This window comes from Ictidomys tridecemlineatus, chromosome 7 (genome assembly GCF_052094955.1).
Source record: "Ictidomys tridecemlineatus isolate mIctTri1 chromosome 7, mIctTri1.hap1, whole genome shotgun sequence".
Lineage (NCBI taxonomy): Eukaryota > Metazoa > Chordata > Mammalia > Rodentia > Sciuridae > Ictidomys > Ictidomys tridecemlineatus.
Window position 1 is genome coordinate 35,552,900 of NC_135483.1, and position 24,600 is coordinate 35,577,499.

Consider the following 24,600-nt stretch of genomic DNA (forward strand, 5'->3'; position numbering starts at 1 on the left):
TGTTATATTGGTTTGTATCTTATCTTTGTGACATAGCACCCCATGGTAATTACTGTAACTTTTTATAATAAGTAATTTTTCTGGCACTGTAAGAGCCCCTCCCCTACAGTATTTTTCTTCCAGATTGTATAAGTTAGTTCTTAGCCATTTGTATTTGCATACATTTATTGACGATTAAAAATAAAAACTCAAAAAGGCAGTGAAGAGTCATTAAGTTCAGTATGATAATGATCAGAAGTTTATGTAAGATTTTAAGAATGATTAGGTTAGTTCAAATGTAGAGAATCTTTTAAGATTAAAGAATGTCTCCGTATCTATTTCAGCATTAATTTTATATTCTATTATACTATTTAATAAGTTGGCCTTATGTAAAACTAATGGCTGAAGAATACACTCATTTAGTATTTCTTAGAGTTTATAAGTTTACAAAAGCATGCAGACTAAAAATACAATTAAGTGATCTTGGTTTTTGTTTGCTTTTCAGGACATCTATGATAACAGTCTTCGGTAAATCAAACTTCTTCAAGAATTCTGTTCAGGAACCAAGTAGGATTTTTTTTAACATCATGACTTAGTCTGAATGCAAGAACAAGAAATAGGTTTTATCTGTAAATATAATGAAGGGCTGTGTATAAACACTGACCCCAACACAATTCTAATGAGCATTTTAGACATGAGTTTACACCGGCAAATGGGTTCAGATCGAGATCTTCAGTCTTCTGCTTCATCTGTGAGCTTGCCTTCTGTCAAAAAGGCACCCAAAAAACGAAGAATTTCAATAGGCTCTTTGTTTCGGAGGAAAAAGGATAACAAACGTAAATCAAGGGAGCTAAATGGCGGGGTGGATGGAATTGCAAGTATTGAAAGTATACATTCTGAAATGTGTACTGATAAGAACTCCATTTTCTCTACAAATACCTCTTCTGACAATGGATTAACTTCTATCAGCAAACAAATTGGAGACTTTATAGAATGCCCTTTGTGCCTTTTGCGGCATTCTAAAGACAGATTTCCTGATATAATGACTTGTCATCATAGATCTTGTGTGGATTGCTTACGACAATACCTAAGGATAGAAATTTCTGAAAGTAGAGTTAATATCAGTTGCCCAGAATGTACTGAACGGTTTAATCCCCATGACATTCGTTTGATATTAAGTGATGATGTCTTGATGGAAAAATATGAAGAATTTATGCTTAGACGGTGGCTTGTAGCAGATCCTGATTGTAGGTGGTGTCCAGCTCCAGACTGTGGGTAAGAAGATATTGTTTGACTTTTCTTAAGTTACATCATTTTTTTCCTGTGGGGATAAAAGAATTTGTTGACTTTTACTGAAAAGAACAATCTTAACATGTCCAAGAATTCATTGATTCAACAAGTATGTTCAGCACATACCAGGTTAGGCACAATGTTAGGTACTAAAGGCAGGAATCCTATCATGTTGTCACTGTGTTATATTTTCACGTGAAAGCATTTTGGAAGAAAAGAGTAAGATGGAAGAGAACAGGATCTAGTGGTATGCAAAACTGAAAATTTCCCCACCATTTGAGAATTTTTATTTTGGAATAACAGATGAAAGGACCAGGTTCTTTGTGATCATCAATTAATAACCTTTTGAAAATACCTCAACTATACTATAGAATGATGTGTTCTACATATAGGGTTTATATAATGCTTCATTTGCCTCAAGTTTTTGAATTACAAACATTTTCCCCACATTTAAAATAAAATATTTTTTAGTATATTTGATTATTATGTTAACAATAGTCTCTATTTATATAATGTGTTTATTATGTTTAGTTGTTAGAACCAGGAGAAAACAGTCATATGCTCTTTAAGAATAGTAAAAACTACCAATAGTGAGGTTTAGCATACATTAGTACAGTATACATTATGATAACAGTTTATGAAAACCTGCAATTTCCAGTTTATTTGGGTATAGTCTCAGGCAAGGCTGGAATGTGAGCCTTATAACTTGAGGACTCTTCTCTGAATCAAACCCATTTTTAAAAAATATTTTTTAGTTGTAAATGGACACAATATCTTTATTTGTTTATTTTTATGTGGTGCTGAGGATCGAACCCAGTGCCTCACCTGTGCTCTATCACTGAGCCACAATTTTAACCCCTCAAACCTGTTTTTAAAAGCTTGTTGTATAGTCAATTTTCAAATTGTATTTAACCTATATTTCTATATTTTATAATTTTAAATGACAAAAGTCATAAAGATTTCATATGATAATATTTATTAGTAACATTTAAATTTTTTCAAAATGGACACTTTTGGATGTTTTTGAACATTTTTTCTCATTAAGACTTCATTGTTTAAAATGGCTTAGTATTTTAAATACTTGAAGAAGATAAATGTTAAGTATAAAATATAAGTAATAGAAACTTCAGTTATGAAAACAACCATTGGATATGTATGTTTAATAAAGAATTATCCTTTATTAATTTGACTATATAGTAATTTTGTATAGCCAGTTGTCAGTAACTTTATTCACAAAGGACAGAGAAAACATGTCACAGAGATTAATTTTTAAATATATTTTGGTTTATGCTGGCTCTCTAGGTGAAGAGCATATTTTTTTAACATTTTTTTGTAGTTGTAGATGGACAGCATGTCTTTATTTATTTTTATGTGGTGCTAAGGATCGAACTCAAGGCCTCATGTGTGCAAGGCAAGCACTCTCCCACTGAGCCCTAGCCCCAGGAGTATATTTTATATGCTCGATGATGTTTCAGACTTTTTGTTGGTGTTATATGGAAAACCTCACCCAGTAGCATAAACTTGAATGTGTACTTTGAAAATAAAATGTACATGAGTCCTGATTAAAGTTAGTTTTATCATGAGCATGTAGAAACCTGATTTTGAATCCCTATCCCATCATGTTACAAGGATTGAGCTCCATCTTTAAAGCTATTAGTAGCAAAATTCCTAGTACACACTAAGTTTCTCATAACTTTTGTTATTCTTTACCTTCATTTCCTAAATGTTTTGTTTTTTGGCAATGCCAGGGATTGAACTCAGATCCTTGTGCTTGCTAGGCAAGGACTCTACTACTGAACCACACACTCAGGACTCTGTTCTTATTTTTTTTAAATCAGTTAGTCAAAAGTTTAATGGACCGATGTGCCAGGTACTGGAGGTTTAATAATGGATAAAAGACAAAAGTCTCTGCCTTTTTGGAGCGTATTAAAACCTTTGGAACCCACAGTGGGACTTTAAAAGATTAAAATTCCGTTTATCATTTAAATCTAGAGTAAGGAATACAGGTAAATATCTGAATATTTGGTGGTCATTTATACAAATGCTTCACCAGAGCACCAGGACCACAGGTGTATAATGTGGCATTTAATCCCTCATTATTCAACACGCTTGAAAAGTTTTTTTATTTTTTGTCTTTTAGAAATGTCAGATGTGAAATTATAAATTTTCCCTTTTGCATTTGATATTTATCAATATGGCTATTTTTTGTATCTGTCTTTAATTTTATTTAAACAAGTTGTTTAACACACTTTAAGAAATGCTGTCTTGCCTCAGAGTAGAAAAGAACATTGACCTGGTTTCTATTTGATATCTCTTGAGGTTTCTGGCCCAATATTATTTCTGCTCTTCTGAGGGCCAGGCTTCCCTTTAAACTTGTTTAAAGGATGGTATTTCTAATAAAACCCCTCTTGAGAAGAGGTTTAGAGCTTTATGCACAAAGGACCGAGAAAGCTGAGTACTGTGATTTAACTAGAGTGAAGCTTTCTGGTCTTCTTGTAGAACATACCAGTTCTCACAGATTTCAAAGAAAAAAATTTGGTCAGTGGCTATGGAGAAGAACTGGGATGAAGGAAATATAAGAGGAGAGGAAGCATAGAATCTGTGTTGGATAAAAGTATTCAATTACCTTCTGTTGTTTAGGAGGCCTCATTTGTATGTTGTCTAGTCAGAAAGCAAAAAATGGTGTTTTTAGTTTCTATCATTGCCTGTTTCTATTGACTAAAAAACCCTGCCAGTGGCTACATGATTCCTGTCATCTTATGTAAGTACCTCTTTCTTTTCTGGAGACCTTTGAATGTACCGGACATTTATTATTCTAGAATGAAATTAATTTAAATGTCTGTGAGCCAGCCCCTTAAGGAGGGAAACAAGTATTTATTTTTTCTTTGTAACCATAGGTGAACCTCATGCTCTATGAAAAATTGTTGAGTGAACCAGTTTGATTATATATCCCTAACATTAAGACATTTAGATAATAAGTGTGGGAAGTTGAATTTGTACCAGCTATCCTACATCTCTCTTCTGGCTTTGTTTTACTTTGTCATAGATACTATAGATTCATAATTAATAGAAAGTTAAGTGTACAGTCTTTTTTACTGTAAGTACAGTGATTAAGCTGTCTTAAAGCTGAAGGAAATGAAGCTTTGCCAAATCATGCTTGTTGATTGAATTGTGTTTAATCCATGTGTTTGAACTTATCTGTGATGACGATAGTGAGAGAATTCATCTATCGGAAGTAAAATGGAATTTAAGACGTAGTTTAAAGGGTAAGGTACTTAAGGGAGTAATAGGTCCAAAAATAGAAGAACTTGCTGCTTCTTCAAATCTTGCAGAATCTTATAATCTTGAAATTTGGTAAAATCTCAGTTATAATTATTATTTAAATTTTATTTTCAGTACTTTACCCTTAAAACTGAAGATTGAACCCAGGGCTTCACAGATGCTAGGCAAGCCTTCTGCTAAGCTACACTCCCAGCCCAAAATTTCTTTTTTTTTTAAATTTTATTTTTTTATTAGCTACACATGACATTACAATGATCTTGTCAATTCATACATTTGTATCATTACCAAAATTTCTTAATTGAAAGTTGCATTGAGATCATTGTAGATGCACATTTTAAGAAATAATATACAGAGATCCTTTGTACACTTCCCACTACTTGTCCCCCTATGAAACCATTTGGTAAAGCAGAACATTATTAGAATATAATCATCACTTAAGATAAATGAGGATGTTGGCAAAGATACAATCTCATTTTACTCACTTTCCCTGGTTTTACTTAGGCATAAAAATTGTGTGCATGTGCATTTAGTTAAATAGAATTCAATCTTCAGTTTAAAGGGTAAAGTACTGAAAATAAAATTTAAATAATGATTATAACTGATATTTTACCAAATTTCAATATCATGTGTAGATTTGTGAGTCTGCCACCACAGTCAAGGTTACTGCAGTTCCGTCACAAGGATCCCTCATTGCTCATGTTTCATAACAATATCCACCTCCCTCCCTCCCACTTAATAACCCTTTTCCCTGGCAGTCACTAACAATTTTTCATTTCTAAAATTTTGCCATTTTAAAAATGTATAAATAGGGGCTGGAGTTGTGGCTCAGAGATAGAGCGCTCTCCTAGCATGCATGAGGCACTGGGTTTGATCCTTAGCACCACATAAAAATAAAAAAAGATATTGTATCCACCTATAACTATAAAATAAATATATATTTTTAAAAATGTATAAATAGAAACATGTGGTTTGTAACTTTTTAAATTTACTTTTTTTCAGTCAGTATAGTTCCCCAGAGAGTCATCCAAGTTGTTACCTGTATTAGTTTCTCTCTTGTTAAGTAATGTTCCATGGTGTACATATATGCACCATTTACTTGTTGAAGGATATTTGAACTCTTTATAGTTTTTGACTATTATGAATAAAGCAACTATTGGATATTCATGGACAAAATTCCATTATTCTGGGATAAATGCTCAGAAATTAAGTCAAAAGATTATAAAGTGCCAAACATATTTATTCAGAGAATAGATATTAGTGCTATACACAAATCTGTTGTTCTTAGTTTTTCCTTTTCTCTGAAGAAAACTATCCAAATTACTTCTTGATTGAAAAATTCTGGTTTATGTGCTTTTTGGAGGGAGATTGGTACCGACTAATTTTTACCATAGCACAGAAAAAAAAATGTGAGACTTTATGCATAAATTACAAGATAACAATTTATAAATTGGCACAGTGTGCCACTAACAGGTATATTTCTTTCATATTCACTACATTTTAAGATAATCATTTTCTTTTTAACTTTTCTGATTTTAAAAGTAACAAATAATTATAGGAAACCAGAAATATGTAAAGAAGAAAATTAAAACCTTAATACCTGAAAAAGCAATGTTAAAATTTTTGGTGTATTTCTTTCTAAGTCTTTTCTGTGAACATACAATACTGATTTAGTACAGATTTTAAAAATAGAATTGGGATTAGGCTAAATATAACTTGATATCCTATATTACAGTGAAAAGTTTAAAAAGTTAAGATTGAATTTTTAAAATGTTTTTAAACTGTCTTCATTTATGATCTACTCATCCTTTTTTCATTTTTTAAAAATTCTTTTAACATTTTTTTTTAGTAGTCAATAGACTTTTGTTTTATTTATTTATATGAAGTGCTGAGAATTGAACCTAGAGCCTCACATGTGCTAGGCAAGGGCCCTACCACTGAGCCACAACCTCAGCCCCCTTTTCTTTCATTTTTATATTGGTGAGATAGATGGTATTAGAGTTATAGCTGTTTTCGAACACATAAATGGAAGATTGTTTCAGGAATAACATTTTATTTGGATAGGTTTTTTTTACTTCCTAGTTCTTGTTTTATGTCATATTTTAAATTGTATTTCTTGTTCTTTCAAGTTATGCTGTGATAGCATTTGGATGTGCCAGCTGTCCAAAATTAACTTGTGGGCGAGAAGGCTGTGGAACAGAATTTTGCTACCACTGTAAACAGATTTGGCACCCCAACCAGACCTGTGATGCTGCTAGACAGGAGAGAGCCCAGAGTTTACGTTTGAGAACTATACGTTCTTCATCCATTAGTTACAGTCAAGAGTCTGGAGCAGCAGGTATTTATGTTCGATTTTTTTTCTAATAAGATACTTGACACATACAGAATACCTACTCGTTTTAATAAAAAGTAATCATAGCTATTGTTACACTTGTTTTCCCTTCACTTTTTAAAAGTGTTTTAGGTTTTAAGTGCATTTCTGTTCCAAAAGGACTCCTGTGGAAGAAAGTGACTCTGAGATCAAAAAGATTGTTATTAAAAAAGAAAACAAAACTCATAATTATTTTTATATTTCCAATAAAATAACAACTTTGAATGTATCACCTTTAGATTGTTTCTAGTTATGTAAATATCACAAGATTAAAGATTTAAAATGTTGTTCTTGGAATCAGTTCTATTTAATATTTGGTGAAATGCATTGTAAGTTAGCTGTCTCATTCAGTCCCAGGTATAAAGAGGATATTAAGAATTTTAAGGTGTCTTTGGCCAGGAATTTAAAAACTACCCAGGGATTTGCATATGAGCAATGTATTTATCTCAGATACTAAAACAACAACAACAACAACAAAAAAAAAACCCTGAGCATCTTAATATTCTTGGAGTAAATATTCAAAAAGTTTAATATTTCCAGTTGACAAAATTTTCATTGTTTATTGGAATTCCAGTCCGTTTTAGAAAAATATTTTTCTAATTAGTTGTAATAGAGGAAAAACATGGAAAATACAGGAATTAATTAAGAAAACAATGTACATTCCTACCAGTTGTATATGAAGATTGTCATGTACTTTGTGCTACTAGGAAAAAAAGGTCTCATTTAAACTTTAACATGGAACATTAAACATTTAATACTTTATTTAATGTGCACGGATTTTCATTCTTGTTTGCTTACTGACTTGTTTCCTCTCCTAAAGATTTAGGGTGCAACTCAAAAGTTCTAGTTATAATTTATAGATATCTACAAATTGGGTCCAGAAGCAATTGGGGCCTGAATATACCTAAACTATCCCCAAAGGAAGATGTCATTGTCCTGTTCACTTGGAAATAATCTCCCTCTCCTCTAACTAAGCAGGAGTGGGTATTTATTCGTTTTTTGGTCATAAGACACAGTCATGTAGAACAAGAGTGAATGGAGTCTAGAATCAGACTGCCTGGATTCAGATCTCAAGATTCTCCACTTTCTCTTTGACCTTGAGCAAGTTATTTATTTCATCTTTTAAAGTAAAGATAATAACAATGCTTATGTTCACAGTGTTGAAATATTCCCTGGCTCTGAGTATATGAGATAGGGAAACAGAAACCATAGTCACCTGCTAAAGATCTGAGCATATCTGGGCCATCATTACATAAAAGATCACGTGGCAATAACTTTTGTTATGTTTTTAAAAAGCATTATGAATTAATTATGCAAACAAGTATTGGTCTTCCTCAGAGTAGTAACCAGTAGAGAGTTTATGTTTATTTCAGCAGTGCTAGCTCAGAATGACTTACTGGCATAAACTTTTTAGATTTTGCTAATTTAATGTCAGTTTGATTTGACAATATGGTATCAGGGAAAAATCAAAAGTTCCTTCAGAGCTAACCCTAAGATAATGGTATCATACAGAGTTGAATCATAGATACTGGTTTAGGGCTTGTCAAAAGTAAGATGTGACTGTATGATAGCAAGAATGATTTTTTTTTATATGTAAAGTATATAAAGTAACTGTGAAGACAATTTTGAAAGAAAACCTCCCAAAGATTTGAGCCAAATAGTAGCATTGTTGGAATAAATATCACTTCTCAGTATGATTATTAAAAAAATAAACTTCATTTGGAACTTATTCCATGTTTAAAATTATAGTTCTGAAAATTTAAAGTACATGCATTTTTACATATATTACTTAAAAATACTACTTTTACATATACTACTTAAAAATCAAATCTCTTGAAACAAATGTGTGTGTGATCATTTCTTTTGATTTAATCTATTTTTTTAAAAAAAAGCCCAAGTTAGCTTCTCATAGACCTGTGGAAAGAGAAAAAGGAAATGGAGTTACTATATAAACTAGTTTTTTTAAATTACTTTTACCCTAGGTATCATGGTATTCTTTGTTTCCTGCCATCATGATACAGTGAAAAAAATGTATGATTGGTATAATAATTTATTGGTTAGTTATTTCTAATCAATCACTGAAAATAAATATGTGCTTAATCACAGGTTCATTAAATAATTTATAATGTTTTATTTGCTTTAAACTGTGACAGATGAAGTCTATTATGAAAAGTCTGTGAGACTTTTCCTTATAGCTATTGGAGGTTCATATGCTTGGAGTTGTATTTTCAATGAACTACTTATTTTTTTTATTTTTGCTATTTATTTTCCTCTTTATAAAAATAACTCCCACCCCCACCTCTATTGTTTGTTCCAAAGGTTGCATGGATTAGAGCCAAAATTTGAGTCTCTTTATTCCCACCTTTAATTGAGATATCTACTATTGAGTATTCTCTGGTATAAGAAAGCCTATCAATTAATATGCCACTTAAACAGATAGGATTAGCCTTTCCTTTCTTTGATATACTAAATATTGAATGAGGTATAAAAGCCAGTTTTTTTCTTTTGTGCCCCAGTGTTTATAAATTTTTAATGTAGGCTTTATGTTCTCTGGATTATAACTTATGGATATTTTTAATTTTTATATTCTAGTAATTTTCATTTGTCTTGATCTGGCTACATAGAGTTATTAGTTTGCTCAAAATTGCTTGAATCATTAAAATACTAATTATGAACATTGATGAGTTCTTAAGTTAAAAAACAATTTTGCCCTAGAAGAAACACTAAGGAACCCTGAATTCTCTGATAAAGCACAGGTAAAATTTGACCATGAAATTTGTAGAAAGGAAAATAGAATATAGCTTAATATTTATAATATAAGAAATTGGAACAAATACTTAAATTTAGTGGTTAACCCTATAAATAAATATCTTTTCTAAACTAGGTGTTATGTATGTGTGCATTTATGTGTGTATATATATATATATATATATATAAATGTATATATTTAATATGCATATATGTTATCTAGAAAATGTAATTGGCCAATAGTAAAAGTAAAATAATCACAGGTTGCTATTTAAATAGCTGCAAAAGGTTAAAATAGTTGTAGCATTTAAGATTACTCTTATTCTGTCCTTGATTCCTGAAGTTATATACCACTTGATTTTAAATTGGTACTACTATCAGATATAATCATATTTCTATAGTAGGAGCATATACCAACATTTGTAAATGAATAAAAAGGACAAAGACAACTCAAAAAAGTCATGAGCATGATTAACAATGGTTGCTTTTGTACTGATATTTTCCCAGGGTATTTAGTGTTTATAACCATAACTTTATCTCTTATCTCTTCCCTTTTATTTTGGTTACTGATTCTTTGCGTGATCTATCTATCTTTTGTATGGGGTACAAGGGAAAACTCTGCTTTTCTAAAGATGCTGTCATTTTTATAGTGTTTGCAGTTGATGTTATTAGAAGTAAATTCCCAGTACTTAGGATATAGTGCCTATTATTAATAGTTGTCACTTCCTATTAGCATTTATTTACTATAGGAATAGCATAAGACTATCTACATTTGAGTTAAGTGGAGATGTTTAAAGAAGTTTTAGAACAAGAAATACCATTCAGAAGACAGCTATGGTATCTAGACAAGACAAACTTCATGTAGTTTGCAGCTTGTCTAATGCTGTCCTTGATTCTTCTTTTTTTTATTCTCATTGTTTGACTACTATGTTTGAAAAATGTTTACAACTTGAAATTTTCATGAAAGATATGTTCCCTCTCAAAAGGGAAGAAAGATGCTTTGTAGACAGCATTAAGGTATCAGTTAACAAACGCTAAGATTTTTTTTTTTTTTGGTAGACCTACAAATGATAATGTACTAGAAATTATTTTTAGACCAGTTTTATATACTTAACAGGTATCTCTGTGTTCCTAATAGCTGATGATATAAAGCCATGTCCACGTTGTGCTGCTTATATAATAAAGATGAATGATGGGAGCTGTAATCACATGACATGTGCTGTCTGTGGTTGTGAGTTTTGTTGGTTGTGTATGAAAGAAATCTCTGATTTACATTATCTAAGGTAAGCTTTTAGAGGCAGCTATTTATTTGTAAATATGATTTTATAAGACAAATTTTTTTTTAAAATATACTAAACATTTGTAAACATGGGATTTATAAGATATTTAAAGGGGTGGGTTTCTTCTAGTTACATAAATTTAGAGGGTATCAAATATTATGCTAGTTATTTATGAGTTTTATATTTTTGTTTGTTTTGAAACATGCTGCGGGAGTCTCAATATTTTGTCCAGGCTAGTCAAGCATTCCTGAATTTAAATGATCCTCCCATCTCAGTCCTCTGAATGCTAGGATTATGAGCATGTGCCACCATGCCCAATTTATACTAGCTGTTTGGAATTAATAACTAGTCCAAAATAGGAAAGGGAGATTTTATTTCTTTTTTTTTGTTGTTTTTTGTTGAACTAGAATGTTAGTATTTAATGCCTTGTTTGTCATTATACTAGATCATAAATATTGCTTTCTAATTTTCTCATATACAAATTTCCTCATTTAGGCCACAAACTATAATCAGATAACTATATGCCTCAAGTAGGATAAATTGTTTGTGTTAATTTAGTCTTCAAAAATTAAAGTTTTGAGGGTTATAGAGGACTATGAATAAATTTTAAATCTGTTTTTCAACATCCTGCTAATGTATTTTATGGTGAATCTTCCCTTAATTTTTTTTTTTTGCTTTTATATGAAAGATCAGAATTCAAAGAAAGGAGGAAAGTAAATATGAGAAGTTTCCTAATATAGTCATTGCTTTAATGTGTTAATAGTAATTTGCTGTGATATTTTGCAGTAGTTATTTACAATTTTTCCCACTAGTCCATCAGGATGTACTTTTTGGGGGAAAAAACCCTGGAGTCGAAAGAAGAAAATCTTGTGGCAGCTGGGAACCCTTGTTGGTGCTCCTGTAGGAATTGCTTTAATAGCTGGCATTGCTATCCCAGCAATGATCATTGGCATTCCTGTATATGTGGGCCGTAAGGTAAATGCATACTTCCTTCTCGGTGTATTAGTTTATTCTAAATCTTTAGATGGATCTTTAGTATTGGCAAAATGTTTTTGCTTTGTTTTCAGATAAAAAGTTATTTTTATTTTCTTCATTGTAAAACAGTTACCGTTTTTTCAAAAGATAATACACTTTCAGTGTTAAGATAATAACATGCATGAAAAGCAGTCTTTCTCAGATTCTGAAAGCTTTAGTACATTTGCATTGTCAAGCTAACCTTGGGGGGTTTTTAAAAAATTTTTAGTTGTTGATTGACCTTTATTTATTTATATGTGGTGTTGAGAATCGAACCCAGGGCCTCACACGTGCCACGCAAGTGTGCTACCACTGGGCCATAGCCCCAGCCCTCAAACTAACTTTGAATATAAAGTATTTAGGGGTACATATCTGACATTTTTCTTATGAGTGTATCCTTATAAAATCAGGTCTGAGATTTTTTAATAAAAGTAGCTAAATAATGAATGCCCTCAGGCATAGGATAATTAGCCAGTTGTTTGCTCCTTTGTACTTCAGTTCAGAGTTCCTCCTCTTGAATTACTGCTATTAGTAAATACATTCTTCTGTAGATTCTAATAATCTGGTAGAAGTCTAAACACATTTATTAATTACTACCACTGGCCTGTGATTGTTGAATTATACCTCATTAACTCAGCAAATAATTATTTTTTGAAGAGTTAATGGGATCATTTATGAAATGCTAAGAAGTCTGCTGCAGTCTTAATTGATAGAACCTCAGAAATGAAAAATAACTGTAGAAATTATCTAATCCTAACCCTGTTCCCAAGCAGAACAAAGAATAGCAATTTCCATTTTTTTTCTATTTATTGATTCTCTTTAGTTATACATAACATTAGGATTCATTTTGACATAATTATAAAAACATGGAATATTATTTGCTCTAATTTAGTCCCCGGTACTTCCCCTTTTCCTCCCTTCCCTCCACTTTATCTTTCTCCTGTTAGAGATTTTTAAAATTTAATGTCTTAGTCTTAATATATTCATGTATGTACATAGGAAAGTTAGGTCAGATTCATTCCACTGTTCTTCCCCTATCCTTCTTCCCTTCCCTTCAGTCCCCCCCTTCATTTAGTCCAGGGATTTTTTTTTTTTTAATGGAAATCCTCACCCCTCTGCTTATTTCGGACTAGCTTCTCATATCAGAGAATATATTTACCCTCTGACTTTTTGGTCTGTTTTTTTTTTTTTTTTAACTTAGCACAATAGTCTCCAGTTCCATCTACTTACCATCAACTGCCATAATTTTGTTATTTTTTATGTCTAATATTCATTGTGTATATATACACATTTCCTTTAAAAGGATAGTAATTTCTAAAAAGGAAACTAACAGTTGTTGAGTCTGTGTGAAAGATGTTTTATGTACTTTAACTCATTCTAACTCTGTAACAACCTTATTTTAGTCTCTTGATTTATATGATAGAATGTTGAGATTTTTTAAAGTTCATGTAATTTATCGTTAGCTACACAGAAAGAAATAGACTTGAGATTTAAATCCAAATGGATTCTTTATGTAAACATCTCTGAGAAGTGTCACTGTAACCATTTGGGCCCTTCAATGATGAGGAAACCATCAGTTCATGAGGCCGCCCATTCTGTTATCAAATGACTATAAATTGTTAGAGAATTTTTGTGTTTTGAGTCAAAAACTATTTCCTTCATTTTGTTTCTGATTTCTGGGACCAACTTGGTGTAAGGTTGATCCTATTCCACATAACCCCCCAATGTTTTTCATTGAACATGTGTTTTATAATCAGGAAAAAAAATAGGCTAATTTTTTTAAAGTTAGTTTGGGGGGCTGAGGGTATATATATGTTCAGTGATAGAGTGCTTTGCCTAGCATGCAGATGGACCTGGGTTAGATGCTCAGCACCACACATAGAACACACACACACACACACACACACACACACACACACACACATTTAATTTTGGAACTGATAACAAATGTTTATAAACCAGATATTAATCCCAGAAGGGCTCAATAAACCTAAACTTTAAAACTTCTCCAGTATAGGCCCTTAGTATAATAATTTTTCGTGTGGTATTCAAAGTAAGATTTTTTTTTAAACAAAACCATTTTTTTACATACTTAGAAGAAGAGAAAGAGAGACTGCTAACACTGCACATATCTACAAATAATTTAGAGGGGAGAATATTTGCTGCATGCTTCAAGTCTTAGGTGCTATTATATGATTCCTTTTCTCAAACATGTACCAAAAGGGTTGCAAGTTAATGAATTAGTTTTGCATGTTAGCAGTGTTCTGTGGTGTTTAGCAATCCAAACTAGTGCAGGAAAACCTGTTAGGTTGATGAAGTACCCAAAAGCTTAGCCTTCATTTATAATAAAAACTAGAAAGAGGGGCAAAAAACAGCAACCAGAAAAAATGAAGTTGAATCAGAAATAGCGGGATGATATGAGTACTGTAATTGAACATTGTTGCTTGAGGATGTAGAATTTTCAGGAAGACTCATTTTTCTTGGCACTCTGCCTTTGCAAATCTACTCTATCCATTTGTAGCTTTGACTTTGCCCTACTTCAGTGCTGTTTCCCAGGAATGAGAGTAGGGAGGAACAAAAATTTAGCTGCCTTACTGAAGGATGATTAAAAGGATCTTAGGAAGGTCTGTCATCTGTGTGATCTCTGTAGAGAGGTACCAAGGTTCATTCCCCAGGAACATAGTGAGAATCCCATTTCCCAGAATTGATGTTAAGAAGCAGAAATGATCCTGGTCTCATACATGTTTTCCCCACCTCTCTCCCAGCCTTCTCACTGTTAAATCTGTCTCACAAGATTCATTGTGCTTTGTAGTCTTCCAAATAACCACATAATATGCTATTTTGTTACTCTTTATCTATAATATTGCTTATAGGCTAAGTATTTTTTGTTAAGAGACCACCTGTGAACATTTGAGGCTGTTTTGAATGTGTATTCAAACAGAGGGGGAAGTGTACTTTATTTTCATTAGGTCTTGTAAACCCTGAGAACAGAAATACTGAACTATTGCCCAAAGTTTATATAATACCTTACAAGCCACTTTTCATGGTAATTATTAAGTTTTATTTATTAACTCTGATAACTATATAAAAGATGCTAAGTAGATCCAACTCCTGTCTGCTGGTTGCAATTATTTATTCTTGTTTTTCTCGATTCCTACTTTGGGGGGAAGGGGCGGGTACTTGGATTGAATTTAGAAACACTCAACCAGTGAGCCACACCCTTAGCCCAATTTTGTATTTTATTTAGAAACAGGGTCTCACTGAGTTGCTTAGGGACTTGCTGTTGCTGAGGCTGGCTTTAAACTTGAGATCCTCCTGTCTCAGTCTCCCAAGCAGCTTGGATTACAGGCGTGCACCACCATGCCTGGCTCAACTCCTACATGTTGAGGAGTTGAGCCAGGTATAGTTTTGTCATCTATTAATGCTTTTCTTCTTTTACAAAAGGAGATCTGACAATAACATAATACTTAGTGATATTTAATAATGGAACTACTTTTTAAGGTCAGCATTTTTAAAAAAAAACTGTAGAAATTCTCCCCTAGGTGCTGATTTTTACCATTTAGGGAATCTTATTTAGAAAGAAACATTCAAAATACTAAATTTATTAGAAATATCCTATTAAGTTAAATCAACTCATAACTATGATGGAAGTTAATATTCTTAATTTCTTCTTTCCTTAATACATGATTATACTACTCTTAAATAAAACTTTATAAAGGCTATTTTTACTCAAGACTGTTTTTAAAATAAACACAAAATCTACCAAATCATTGGTTTCTTATTTCAGCACATTATTAAAACAAAGTAAATTATTTGTGAGCATATGGCTTAAGAACAATATATAGCTTTACTTTGAATTAGGATATATATGTACATGTATATACACATATATACATATACACATATGCATGCATACACACATATTCATATATGTGTGTTTATATATATGTGTATATAGATAAGTATATAAATACTATACAAATGCATGCATGCACACACACACACACACACACACACACACACACACATATATGTATATAATGTGTTTTTCTTTTTAATCCCCCAACCCCATTTTTATTTTAAATTCAAGATTCACAATCGTTACGAAGGCAAGGATGTTTCAAAGCACAAACGGAATCTGGCCATAGCAGGTGGTGTAACATTATCTGTAATCGTATCTCCAGTAGTAGCTGCTGTGACTGTAGGTAAGAAAATGCTAAAATGCTATCTACCTAAATTTTGTGGAATTTTATGACAGGGGTTTTTAAAACAAAGTATTGTAGTTGAAGATCTGAGGGGACTTTTTAAATTCACCTTTAAATACAATTAAGTTGAACCAAAGAAAGTCTCTCATTCAGTAATAGACTGAATAGACTCAGGAGCTCACCCTTTGGGTAGTTGATAAAGTATTAGTGACTGGTAGCCCCTTCCCCAAAATATAATTCAGAGAGAGACCTGGCTCTTCTATGTCATCTGAAAGCCTTGAATTTGCTTATATCCTTTAAGAGCTGGATAAATCCATGTTTGACAAAAGTGTTCCACCCAAATCTTCAGAATCCTAGCATTTTTTTTCTTGTGATTTTTCTCTCGAAAAGATTTTCTCTAAACTTCGTATTTATGTGATTTTTTTTATTTCTAATGTCTAATATAATTCTTCTTTAGGTATTGGTGTACCCATTATGTTAGCTTATGTCTATGGTGTTGTTCCAATTTCTCTCTGCCGAAGTGGAGGTTGTGGAGTCTCAACAGGCAATGGAAAAGGAGTCAGGATTGAATTTGATGACGAAAATGATATAAATGTTGGTGGAACTAACACAGCTGTAGGTAAGTCCTTTAAACAAAGAAAATGGGCTTATTAATAGATTTAAGTAGGGGGAGCCAAAGATAACAGGCAAGTCAGAATTTTCTTTATCCTTATATGAAGCTTAATAGGGTTCATCCAGAAGTCCATTTGTGGAATGTATATGGATGAAAGAGGGTGGAATAGTTCTGGATGCCTAACTTCTAGCAGGAATATATATAGTGCCTTAAAAATCTTACATTTTTCATCGTATGTTTTGCCTAATACATTACAAATCATTAAGAAAAAGATATGAAGAGAAATGCAGTTAAAAGATGTCAGAATGTCAAAAATATCTTTAACCCAGTGTTATTCAAAGAAATATAAAGTAGTGGTGAGATGAAGAAAAAGGCCTTTGTAGGCTATCAATAGTAGTATAAATTAATGAATTTAAAGCACATGTTTCGTATTCCAGCAATTTTTGTTATATAAATTTGTCCCAGGGAAATAATTAGGCAAATAGGTGAAAAATAATGCCCAGCCCCTCTTATCCATCATTTTCCTCTCCTAATCTCTAAATGTTTGAGTTTCGTAGGGCCCAGTTCTAAGACTTAGCTTATCTATCTACGCTCACTCTCTAGTTCATCTACTAAAAAATACATACACTGGCCTCTGTAAATTTATGTCTAGGCTAGAACTCTCCCCTAAACTTCAAACTTGTTTATCTAACTCTTCTCTTTACTCTGCACTTGGATATTAAACAAGAATTTCAAGCTCCATTAGTCTATAACCAAACTCTTTGCTTTGAAAACCTATTCTTCCCTCTGTCATAACTAACCACATGAATTAGCTTCTCTATTCTTCCTGTTGCTTGGTTCAAAAACATTTACTTATGATGACTCCCGGTAACCCCTTCCTACCCTACATCTGATTTATCAGCAAATTAAGATGCTTCTTTCATTGTTCTGCCATAATCTAACCACTTGTTACTCTGCTATTGCATAAGTCCAAACTATTTACCTTTCTTTAACTATTGTCAGCTTCTCAGCTTCCCCTCACTATCCCACAGTGCAGCCATGGTCACACTTTTTATCATTCCTTTGTTGTGCTCAAAACTTCCCCACTAACTTCTAATTCTGTTGGTTCAAGGAGCCCCTTATCTTGGCCCATAAAAGGCCCCACATGATCTGCCCTGACTTTGTCTCCTAACTCATCTCTTTTCACTGTCCTTTTTTAAGCCATCTATCCTTGACTTTTGAGGATGCCATACATGGTCCTGCTTCTGGGCTTTTAAACTTTCAGTTCCCTCTGCCTGGATTATAATTCCTATAGATAATTTCATGGGTTACTACACTTATTTTGAGTCTCTGTGAGTGTTCCCTTATCAAACAGGTCTTCTCTGATCACATTATATAAAATGGTGCCCAGAAATATAGACATACACTTCTTAATCATTCTCACTTCCTTTACCTCTTTTTCACATAACTTTCATCACCATATGGTTAGATGTGTTATAAGAACTCAAATCCTGTGAATAAGTGAACCCTTCAATAAAAAACATGTGAAAGTACTATGAGATTAGAATATAGTGTTATCAGATCTGATAATAGCTTATAATAAGAACTGTGACCTATATCTAGAAATCAACTTTTGGCCCATTCTTTAAACTCTTCAGATGACAATCTTAATGAAAACTTTTGGATCATTTTCCTCCAAAGTCAGCTAATTTTCTCAATAATCAGTTGATTATAGAATTTCTGAATCTTTTGGATTTCTTGAGAAATTGGTGACCATTTAAATTTGAGGGCTAGTCCCTGAGCCAGCTATACTTTCTCAGATGTTTCCCATAATTACATGTCCTTGACTGCAGACATATTTTCTATTCCTGTGTGTTTTTTATACTCCATATAATTTGAAAGAATTTGAATTTGATTTTCATGGAGAAATTCAAGAAGGGGGAAATTAATAATCATACTTATTTATTTTATTATTTGCGTTTAGACACAACATCAGTGGCAGAAGCAAGACACAATCCTAGCATAGGGGAGGGAAGTGTCGGTGGTCTGACTGGCAGTTTGAGTGCAAGTGGAAGCCACATGGATCGAATAGGAGCCATTCGAGACAACCTGAGTGAAACAGCTAGCACCATGGCACTAGCTGGAGCTAGTATAACAGGGAGTCTGTCAGGAAGTGCCATGGTAAACTGTTTCAACCGGTAAGAAATAACTGTTTTGACTTGTTTTGGCCTTCTGTTAAGTATGAGATATCAAGTATATGAGGAGAAATTTGAACACAGAGCATGGTGATTATGCTAGTAGTGATGTTAAATAAAAGTTAGTTGCACACAGAAAAGGGATTTTTATTGTATTTGAATTTTCTGTCACAGTATACCCATAATGTGGGTATAAAATTAAATCTAAGAAATAGCATTCTGCCTATTTTTTAATGCACTGGTCAGATTTTATATTATAAAGTAATGCTGGAGTTACTTAAGTGTACACTAGAGAATAGGCTGTGCTTAGCCTAGACCTTTATTCTGGGAGTAACAAGAACTGGGTGTTAGGACATGATTTTGGCTGAGGTTTGGGGAACAGGTTGAATCAGGATATCCAGGGATGATGAACTGGGGCCAGATGGTCTTCCTGGGTCCTAAGGTGTTAATAATGGTCACTTCTCACCAATAGCCATATTCAGGATTCTTTATTTCTTTTTATTAGCCTTGGGTTTTTTAAATATATTTTTAGTTATACATGGACACAATATCTTTGTTTATTTATTTTCATGTGGTGCTGAGGATTGAACCCGGTGCCTCACATGTACAAGCCAAGCGCTCGGCCACTGAGCCACAACCTTAGCCCTAGCCTTGTTTCTTTTAATGTAGAGGACAATATATTAATTAAAGGATAAATCAGTCATATTTATCTTATTTTTAGGAGGTTTGCATTTGAACAAAAACTCAAGTTGTGTTGTATATTATTATCTGTTATTTTAAAAGTCAGATGCAGGCTGGGGATGGCACAAAGGCTAGCATGTGCAAAACCCTGGGCTCAATCCCCAGCACTGTAAAAATAAGTAGATTTAAAGATAAATGATTTCAGATGTTATATGTAAGAATTATCTATTATAGGATTTTTTGACCCACTGATCTGTCATGATTAATGGTTGATAATGTATTCTAACATTTGTGTTGAAACATTGCAGGAGTGCCACATTCTGAGTGAAAGTAATAGAGCATATTTATGTTAAAATCTGTTGTATCCTTTTTAAATTTTTTTCTCTTAAAACCTTACTTGGCATACAGCCAATTTTTCACAGTCCATTTGGATATCTGGTACTGTTTAGTGTGCTGGTTCAGTAGAATTTGAATAATCGAATAAGAGGAAACTAAAAAGATAATGGTGTCTAAAATAACATCTCATTATGAAGGGTTTTTTGATGTTGTTGTTATTTTTGGACCAACAATTGAACCCAGGGGCACTAAGCTACATCCCAACCTTTTTTTATTTTTTGTATTTTAAGACAGGATCTCACAAGTTGCCCAGACTGGCCTTGAACTTGATATCCTCCTGCCTCAGCCTTCTGTGTAGCTGAAATTATATGCATGGACCATATCACATATTTTCACTAAGGCTCTCAATTGAATTGTTTAATGATACATATTTACAGTAGTGTTTTGGTTTTTATGTTGTATCCTCCTCTTTAAGGTTGGAAGTACAAGCAGATGTACAGAAAGAACGGTACAGTCTAAGTGGAGAATCTGGTACAGTCAGCTTGGGAACAGTTAGTGACAATGCCAGCACCAAAGCAATGGCGGGATCCATTCTGAATTCCTACATCCCACTGGACAAGTAAGGAAAAACTAGTTATAAATTCAAAAGTATTTAAAATCAACTTATCCCTATCATTGAGCAAAAATGTCAGGAAGTAATGATGATGAATTATTATATTCTCTGGGGAAAGAAAATGGTGAGATGTCCAGAGAAGGCAAATCCACACAGATAGAAAGTAGATTAGTGGCTTCCAGGAGATGAAAGGAGAGAAGAATGGGAACTGACTGCTAATGGGTACAGGGTTTCTTTTGGGGATGGTAAGTTCAATGGTGATGATGGTTATACAATTCCTAAGATACTCAAAAACACTGAATTGTGTATTCTAAGTGGGTGAATTTCGTGATATGTAAATTGTATCTCAGGAAAGCTATTCTTAAATGGGGGACAGTAGCATAATGCCTAGAACAGCACAATATGTCTACTATTTTTAAAAATTGAAGCATTATAGAGACAGACCTCTTATTTCAAATAGTTCTATTTTAGTAGAATGTGTCTTGCATTAATATATTCTGATAGCTTTTATATATACTATTTGGATTTTTCATACAAAACCCTTCCCCTTTACTATCTGAGTAAATATAAAAAGGAAACTAAAAATATTTTTAATATTTGGTACTTTTATGTTTTAGAGAAGGCAACAGTATGGAAGTGCAAGTAGATATTGAATCAAAACCATCCAAATTCAGGCACAACAGTGGAAGTAGTAGTGTGGACGATGGCAGTGCCACCCGAAGCCATGCTGGTGGTTCATCCAGTGGCTTGCCTGAAGGTAAATCCAGTGCCACCAAGTGGTCCAAAGAAGCAACAGCAGGGAAAAAATCAAAAAGTGGGAAGTTGAGGAAAAAGGGTAACATGAAGATAAATGAGACCAGAGAGGACATGGATGCACAGTTACTAGAACAACAGAGCACGAACTCAAGTGAATTTGAGGCTCCATCCCTCAGTGACAGTATGCCATCTGTAGCAGATTCGCACTCTAGTCATTTTTCTGAATTTAGTTGTTCTGATCTAGAAAGCATGAAAACTTCCTGTAGTCATGGTTCCAGTGATTATCATGCCCGATTTGCTACTGTTAATATTCTTCCTGAGGTAGAAAATGACCGCTTGGAGAATTCTCCACATCAGTGTAGTATTTCTCTGCTTACCAAAACTGGTTCCTGTTCAGAAGTTCCACAACTGAATCAGACTGCTGAAGAACATGGTAACAGTGGAATAAAACCTAATGTTGATTTATATTTTGGTGATGCACTAAAAGAAACAAACAACAACCACTCACATCAGACAATGGAATTAAAAGTTGCAATTCAGACTGAAATTTAGCCCATAAATGCTGCAAAACGGTTACCACTGAACAACCTTGTTTGGAGCTGGTTGAACTATATATATGTGACTACTTTTAAGTTTCAAGTTACTAGCAAAAGCTAGGTTTCATAATCATAATGCAGATAACATTTTCTCTGTTCAGCAAAGCATTGTGTTTCATGTGAATCTTAATTACCAAACTATGAAATGAAGGCTTTAAAAGTGCATTATTATAAGAATAGTAAATCTTAAGAGCAAAGCATGTTTTGTGTGCTTGTCACAAAACATTGCTTGATGCACACACCTGTGTATTTAGATAGAAATTTGGCTTAATTTATAATCAATATAAAATACTAATGCAGTTCCAGTTCTACAGCATTCTTACGAAGTAAACTTGAGGCTTAGGGATCAGTGGTTAGTGATATTTTATTGAAACCACTAAGGGATAACTTGGCAGGTTATTCTGGATATATGATACTCTTTGTAACATTTCTGTTCATAACTGGGCTTGAATTTCATTTTTTTCTTCACATGCAATGTGGATATATAAAGCTTAATGCAGCCCATTTGCAACCATTTGGATACTTAGACACTTTGAGCAAGATTGTGGCAGTTTTTGCACAACTTTGAAATAGAAACACCTGGTACTCTGTATATCTCATATTGTTGATGCCATTTTAGAAGAAAAATGTAAAGGTAGGTAATTAAATGTACTGACAACAATAAGATATATATGACTGCAAAATTAAATCCCATTAGGTTATAAGTATCACAAAAATGTCCCCTTTTACTAAGGGGTAATTTGCACCCCATTGATTCTTGGTGCCTTTGGGATAGACTGGGTTTTAAGGGCCTAGTTATTTGAGGATTTTGCTGTGTTGTTTTCAATACTGTCCTCTTTAGTCACCTTGGATTATATAGAAAAATACAGGAAATAGGAAAAATGAATGTGATTAATAACAATACTGAATAAGTATTAGCCTACCAAAGATACACTCAGGCTTTAGAGAATAACTTTAGGTAACCTCAGTTTTTAAAACATGTATCTTTTGCAATGATGACATCAAAGCACAGGTACAGAGCTTGTAGCAAGTACAAAAGGTCCATGTATGGTTGGCTTTATTTCCTTTTGTTTATGGAAGATGTTTAGCTGACATAAGCAGAAGTTGGCCAGAATACTGCCTGTACTATTAACTTCTTGTATAATTCACTTAAATAAAGCAGGTTGACCTCAATGATAACAGTTAAAAAGTTCCATCTTATGTGTTCTTTTAAGTATTACCATTATGGTGCTACTGAGCATTTTCTTTGATAAAAAAGAAAAATGTCATGGGCTGCAGTCTTCTTCCATCACTTTTCCTCACCAGGTCCATTAATATGCTTATAACACTAGTTAGTGCCAGTTATTTTATTTGATAATGCTTATTAATGGTATTTGTATATTTGTTTGCATTCCAGTTTTGTTCAGTAATGAGTGTGTAAACTGCATATGTGAAATAAATGTAAATACTAATGTGTTACTGCCTTTTAGTGTATGTACATGTGTTTTTATAACAGAATATTATTTGTTATATGGTGATATTCATAAATATTGCAAGCCATTGAGACAATCTGCTTTCTCAGCTCAAAAGTTTAGTTTGCTGGACTTTTCAAAAAAACATGATTAAAAACTATCCTTTCTTCATTTCAATTCCTGGAATTTCCCCTCAAAGGAAGATGATTTGTCAACATAATTTCATTTCTTAAGGTAAATTCACTGAGTTTGATAAGTAGATCTATCATTGAGTTGTGGAAAAGAATCATTTTACAAATATGCATCTTAAACAAGTAAAAAGATCTTGGCTACTTTAAAAGAACCATTAAATTATGAAACTAGAACCATTTAAATTCAAGCTAATAGTTTATCAAGTACTTTCTACTCCTTTTTTTCCCCAAGTAGTTTCTGTTCTTATAGCCTCTATAAAATGCACAGATTGTTTTTGTTTTCCTGGCACATAGTTAATACTTCATGAAAATAATCTGTTTGAATATGACTGCCTTGACATTTCTGTAAAAGGCTAAAGATGAAAGCTAAATGAACTTTGAAAGACTACAGCAAAAGTGGTAACACATTGGAGGGCCTGCACTCATTTTACCCTCCCCACTTGTTTTCTTTTAAGACCTGGAGGAAAAATCACATGGTACTGACAGAGGGAAAAAAATATACAAAAATTATAATAGTATACTACCCTACTGCTGATTATATAGACTTCTAGTTTAACTGGATTCTCTGTAAATTAACAAATATTTAGCTTCAGAACACTGAATTATCTTTATGTTAAATTTGTATAACCTGTCAACTAACTTTTGCTGTAAGTGGGTTAATTTTGTAAATATGTTAATAATTTCCATAGCATTAGTCTGGTTAAATATAGACATGGATCACTAAAGGATAAAGTATATGTTGAAACCCATCAGAGGATTTAATTCCTATGAGCAGAATAACTCATCTCCATAGATTGTTTTGCCTTTCCTTTCAGTCTCTGAAAAGAGTTTCAATACTATATTTTTATATGGTTCCTTTGGGTAGATTTGTTATTTCATATATTTCCCTCATTTAAGTACAATATATCATGTTAAAATCTAGTATTTACTTATTGGTTTTGAATGTTAAAAATAGTATTCTAAACTTAAGGAGATAACTGTTGAAGAGATGAATAGTGAGTTTGTAAATTTAGTTCAAGTTGA

General features: G+C 32.8%; 1 protein-coding gene across 2 annotated transcripts in view; it reads left to right on the forward strand.

Moving 5' to 3' along the window:
* The window catches only part of Rnf19a (ring finger protein 19A, RBR E3 ubiquitin protein ligase), a 41,395-nt gene extending 17,997 nt beyond the window's left edge, over nt 1-23,398 (forward strand). Inside the window, exons 2-10 of one of the 2 annotated variants that reach the window (XM_078016862.1) lie at nt 485-1,254; nt 6,678-6,886; nt 10,785-10,950; nt 11,760-11,922; nt 16,052-16,166; nt 16,624-16,785; nt 18,743-18,956; nt 20,446-20,589; nt 21,201-23,398. In XM_078016862.1, coding sequence (XP_077872988.1) covers nt 581-1,254; nt 6,678-6,886; nt 10,785-10,950; nt 11,760-11,922; nt 16,052-16,166; nt 16,624-16,785; nt 18,743-18,956; nt 20,446-20,589; nt 21,201-21,891 — 2,538 coding nt within the window. In that variant the 5' untranslated portion in view covers nt 485-580 and the 3' untranslated portion in view covers nt 21,892-23,398. The remainder of the gene's footprint in view (nt 1-484; nt 1,255-6,677; nt 6,887-10,784; nt 10,951-11,759; nt 11,923-16,051; nt 16,167-16,623; nt 16,786-18,742; nt 18,957-20,445; nt 20,590-21,200) is intronic. The other variant, XM_005316297.3, reaches the window with a different exon arrangement.
* Nucleotides 23,399-24,600: the final 1,202 nt, after the last annotated feature.